At 41.9% G+C, this 5,153-nt stretch overlaps 1 protein-coding gene across 1 annotated transcript; it reads right to left on the bottom strand.

Annotated features, from left to right (window-relative positions):
• Positions 1-282: 282 nt before the first annotated feature.
• Positions 283-2,990, bottom strand: pla2g10 (phospholipase A2 group X). The gene is made up of 4 exons (XM_029438335.1): positions 2,908-2,990; positions 1,767-1,935; positions 988-1,094; positions 283-510 (listed from the first exon to the last, which is right to left on the bottom strand). Exons 1-4 carry the CDS (start codon positions 2,942-2,944, stop codon positions 362-364), a joined length of 462 nt encoding a protein of 153 aa, XP_029294195.1. The 5' UTR covers positions 2,945-2,990; the 3' UTR covers positions 283-361.
• Positions 2,991-5,153: the final 2,163 nt, after the last annotated feature.

The following is a 5,153-nucleotide window of genomic DNA, read 5'->3' as shown; positions in this document are numbered from 1 at the left end:
GTAATCTACCATCTTTAAAGCTGCTACTCTAAGCCACTCCTAACATTGAATGTGTAAAGGTAAAAGAGTCTGTCTTTTTGAGCTCAAATAGAGGAAGTTTCTCTGATAAATGCGTTTGCATGTTCTTTACACAATTAAAGATTAAAGGATATATTAGAGACGACTGGCTTTGACCGATAGATTTCATAAAACAAATCTCACACCTCACCTCCTCACACACCTCAGTATGTGTTTCCTTTAATTAAAACAGCCTCATGACATAAAACAAAACAAAACACACAATAAAATCCATGTATTTATGTCGTTACCATTCTTAATGTCACATATTTACAGAAGGCACACAGGACGTGCATTTATTGTGTCAGTACATATTACACATTGGATGATCGTGGCCGCAGAGGAAATCTGGCCACATGGCATATTTCTTCATGAAAGGTGCTTTTCTCAAACACTTGGCCGCCTCTCTGTCACACTTGCACAGCAGCTTCTCACATTTGTCCTTCAAATCATCTGCAACGAAGAAAACAAAGGTCTTCCTTCAGTGACCAGCTGAAAAGAGGATGTTTGGTGTTTGTGGTTGTGAATACTTCTTCGGCTGTTCGTCTTACAATACTTATTAATGGTTCATTTCACTTTCTCTGAAAAGGAGAGGCATGTAGCCACTGAACAGGATATTATGAATCATAAACAGCCTACTATTTTTAATACTTAAATGTGTGAACCTCTAAGTCTGTTGCTATCTATATTCAGAAATCCCTGTGGTTTATGGGGGATTAAATACATGTTATTAACATCCTCTCCCCTCCAATTAGCTGCCTGTTTTTATGGCTATCCGTATATCCCACAGAGCCTGGTCTGTGTCTCACGTTCAGGATTCTCCTTGATGAAGTGTTACGTGCAAACACAAGGGAAAAAGGAAAGCAGCAGCTGTCTTACCTTCAAAATAAACAAAATATTATGCATGCATAAGCATCAAAAATGCAGTACCACACTCCACTTTCTTGTCCTCACACGTCCACTGATACTGGTCTGTTTTGGTTCGGCAGCCATGATGTTCTGCGTCTCCATAACAGCAGTCATGCCTGTGGCAACACCTGATCAACACAATGATAAACGTCTTATTTTGAAAGCTCAACTCTCTAGACGACACAACGCAGGGTCAAGAAAGCAGTCGGTGGGTAGTCCCAGCACTGCGCTTTGAGTCACACCACGGCTATTTTAAAGGCAGGGCAGGCTCACCACACCAGTTCTCACAACAGATAGTTAGCAGTTTGCGGGTTTGGGGGGGTTTTCCGTGTCTTGCGGCAAAGAAGGAAAAGAAGGAGACAATTAGGATTTGGGTGTGGAATTCTTGGGCCTATTTTGAAGCACCCATTGGAGCATGTGAGTCTGCCGAATGTGGACATCACTCCCTCCTTCCATCCCACTGCACTGCTTCTGTGGTTGAGTCGACTCATTCAGCAACGGAAACTGTGTGTGTGTGTGTGTGTGTGTGTGTGTGTGTGTGTGTGTGTGTGTGTGTGTGTACGAGCAGGATGGAGGGCGACTGAGAAGAGGAAATAATGTGCAGGCCTGACCCGTGCAGGATGGGGGGGGCTAAACATCACTATTGCATGCTGAATTAGATCCTTTGCATCACATAATGTATAGGTAGGACATGTGTAGGGGCAGCTGCATGCTTACAGTTCTGTACACTATCATCATGTGTCCAGATATTCTTCAACATGAGAACACAGACTCCACAGTGTCGTGTGATTCACGCTCACCAGTCTGCCTTGTCTCTGGGCCAGCCTTGCCCACCCAGTCCACAGTAGCATCCGTACATCATGTAGGACAACGCAGATCTCCCCGTGCTGCATTTGATGGCTCCCGCCAGCTCCAGCAGCCCCCTCCTGGTCCTCTGGGACCTGCGTGTCACCGCAGGGGCCGCGGCCACTAAGAGAAGAAGAGAAGCGAAGAGGAGGAACAGACTGTAGAGTCTCACTTTCTTCATACACATCCACATTGTTTCGTTTAGAAGGTTTGTGGTAAAGTTGTGATATATGGTGAGATGTTCAGGGGTCGATGTTCAGGGGTCTCCAGAACACTTAACACAAGTGAACAAAAACATTATATATAAAAAATACATATATTAATATAAAAATATTGAGATTGTGTTGATAATACACACATGATGTAAATAATCCAGCACCTTAAATCATCAATCAAATCACTTTTAATCTCACATTCATCTGGAAATCTGATGACGTGACGACAGATTAGATTGTTTTATTAGGTACACCTAGTTTAAACAAATGCAGTCTGACACAACTCTGAAGGTGGATTTATTACAGGACTGGTGTTCCTAAAACTGTGTATGTTTAAAGTTAAATGTCTAAGTGGCTACAGAACCTAGAAGAAATGACTCTGCTGTGGTTTACTGACATTCTCATCTTTAGGATGCAAACATGACATGTTGTGGAGCTTCTTCAATCTTTGCATCAAACCTCACAATAAATAAACCTAGAAGAAGAAATCTGGAAAGGTATGCACATTTGTTTCTTCTTCATCTGTTGTTTTTCTGCAGTCCCACTGAAACCCCCAGAGTCCCAGAACAATAACACAACGGAGGATTGACTTTCCTCTCCCTCACACTTCATGAACACCAGAGCGCTTCACTCAACCAGGCTCTGATTTGAAATGATGGGAAAGTAGAAAATGTTGTAGAGCAAAAATCAATTGGGTTTGTTTGCACTTGCTCCCTTAGAATAACACTTTGACTGAATCACTCTGCTGCATAAGTAAACACAAGCAGTTTCCCCTCAAGGCTGTTACCTGCAGCTCCCTCTGTGTCCTGGAAATAACTTTTCAAGTCTAAGCATCTCATCACGAGTTGGAGCTCCACGACAAAGTAAATAATCACCTTACCACACAGCAGGAGAAGGATCCGGCAGAAGGCAGTCATGGCGTGCAACAGGAGGCTGAACTCCAAGTGTTCACTTACAGGCGGTGAGCGCAGCACTGACTGAGTGGAAAGCTTTTTTTAGATGGTGTTTAAATAATCTCCTGAGTAAAACCATTGGCCAGAGGCTAATCCAGTGTTTGGCACACTGTGCGCCCCCTAGAGGAATCCGCCTGCAGGTTCCCCCTGCTCCTCCTCAGTTCTACAGTTCACTGTTTGTGGGATAAAATACATTTTATTTTAACACATTTGGGATCCAAAAATCAAATACAGATTGCAATGATGTAACATATGTTTAAAACGTTCCCTAAAATCCCAGACAGACTTATTCTGGGATGTTTTCCTGCACCATGAGATTTAATGAACCACGAGTTACATAACTGCTGGAAGACGTCCCTCTGGATGATAATTATAATTCTACATTGTTTTGGTTTTCACATAAAACTTCCAAGCGTCCCACATTCAGTGGTGGAAGAATTCAAAAGCTAGAAAACCAGAGACAGATACTGAAGTACACTCTGGTCCACCTTGACATTCTGTATCTCTGGCATCAGATGCGTAGTTGCACAGCCGCTGTTAGTAAACAGAGTCACCCACGAGGGTGTCTACATAATCTTTTGTGTATTCTCCTATACTTTGAACTTCCCTGCAGACTGCTTGACACTCTGTATTCCTTCTTGCAAGAATAACGCGCTCACTTCAACCGCCTTTGAGTTCAGTTTGTATCGGCTGAATTCCACGACAGTACTCGTTCTGCAGAAACATGCTCCCTGTCAGTGTTGTATGACAGAATGAAGAATGATATGAAGATAGGGTATGAAGAATCTGAAAAGTTATTAGAAATGAAAGCTGTCAGACAAATGTAGTGGAGTAAAAAAGTACAATATTTGTCTCTGAGATGTAGTGGAGTTGAAGTAAAGAGTAGCATAACATGTAAATACTCAGGTACAAGTACCTTAAATATGCACTTATATACAGTACTTAGTTACATTCCTCCACAACTGTGAGTTGAGGTCCAGATGTCAGTGAGCTTCAGGCCTAATTGTTGCCAACGCAGCACATTTTTGACTCTAAGCAACACAATACGTGACTCCACTTCCTCACAACAAATGCAACTAGACTTGCAGATTATGGGAATCATACTCTAATAATATACTTTCCCCTCCATAACCATAAATACTGCATCCCTTTTCTTCCCCTTGTAAATAAACATGTCAGCGGCGGGAACAGGACATAAAGCAGACTGCAGCTATCATTACTGTCAGTATGATTTACTGAGCAGCACTTCGACTGTCTCAGTTCAACAGCTGAGATTGTTTATTTGACAAATTGCAGACCTGATTTGAAAGTGGCATGAATTGTGTCATATCTTTGGGTTTCATCTTTTTATTATGTTTTCTGAAAGTATATTTCCAGCTCTGTCACACTAGACTCCATTATCATTCATAATGTGGTAATGTCAGGGCAGCTAAATCATAAAAGGCGCACGCTTTGTGTTTCGATAGCAGGGGACGTATTCACAGCGTTTTGTGATTCAGTTCCTCAGCGGTGCTTCTGCACAATGTGAGATAAGCGCCTCCTCCTGGCAGTTATGTTATGCACTTTCAAGAGAGGAGAAGCGTCCCTCGATCCCTGCACATCTAAATATGTTCAGCTCAACCCATCCATCGCTACAGAACATCCAGTTTAGATCATATCGAGATGAACACACCTGACGAAGACGCATGAAAAAGCTGCAAATGTACAATGAGCTGCAAAATCCAGAGAAGTTATGGTGTTGTGCACTTGTTTTCCTGACATTAATATGATGCTAATACTAAAACTAAAACTAAAACTTAACTTTTTCATGAACAAAGAAAAAAGCATCCTGATTGACACGTGCGGACGTCCTTTAAAACAAAGTAATTTCATTAGCCGGGTTAACATGAGCGTTGGAGAGCAACCTTGATGTGTGATGTGTGTTTTAAATAAGAATGTGTGTGAGGCTCAATGTGAAGCCATGCTGAAAGCCTTCTGTAATCTAACACAGTGCAGCTAGTAACCCAATAATGCGTCGAGAAGAAGTAAGAGAATGTAATTTATTTTATTCCAGCTCACTCTTGTGATATCTCTCCTTGTGTTGTCCTTAGTCTCTACTTTGCGACCCACAGTTCCACATTTACAGGATGTAAGAGGCTTAATGATGCATTGATTAATTCAAAGATGAAACAAC

This window comes from Cottoperca gobio, chromosome 8 (assembly GCF_900634415.1).
Source record: "Cottoperca gobio chromosome 8, fCotGob3.1, whole genome shotgun sequence".
NCBI lineage: Eukaryota > Metazoa > Chordata > Actinopteri > Perciformes > Bovichtidae > Cottoperca > Cottoperca gobio.
This window is presented reverse-complemented; position numbering and strand designations above follow the sequence as displayed.

Coding starts and splice junctions, on each gene's coding strand:
- pla2g10 (XM_029438335.1), bottom strand. CDS start 2,944: ATGACTGCCTTCTGCCGGATCCTTCTCCTGCTGTGTG. Junction 1,095..1,766: donor CCCAGAGACAAGGCAGACTG/GTGAGCGTGAAT, acceptor TGTGTTGATCAG/GTGTTGCCACAGGCATGACT. Junction 511..987: donor GGACAAGAAAGTGGAGTGTG/GTACTGCATTTT, acceptor TCTTCGTTGCAG/ATGATTTGAAGGACAAATGT.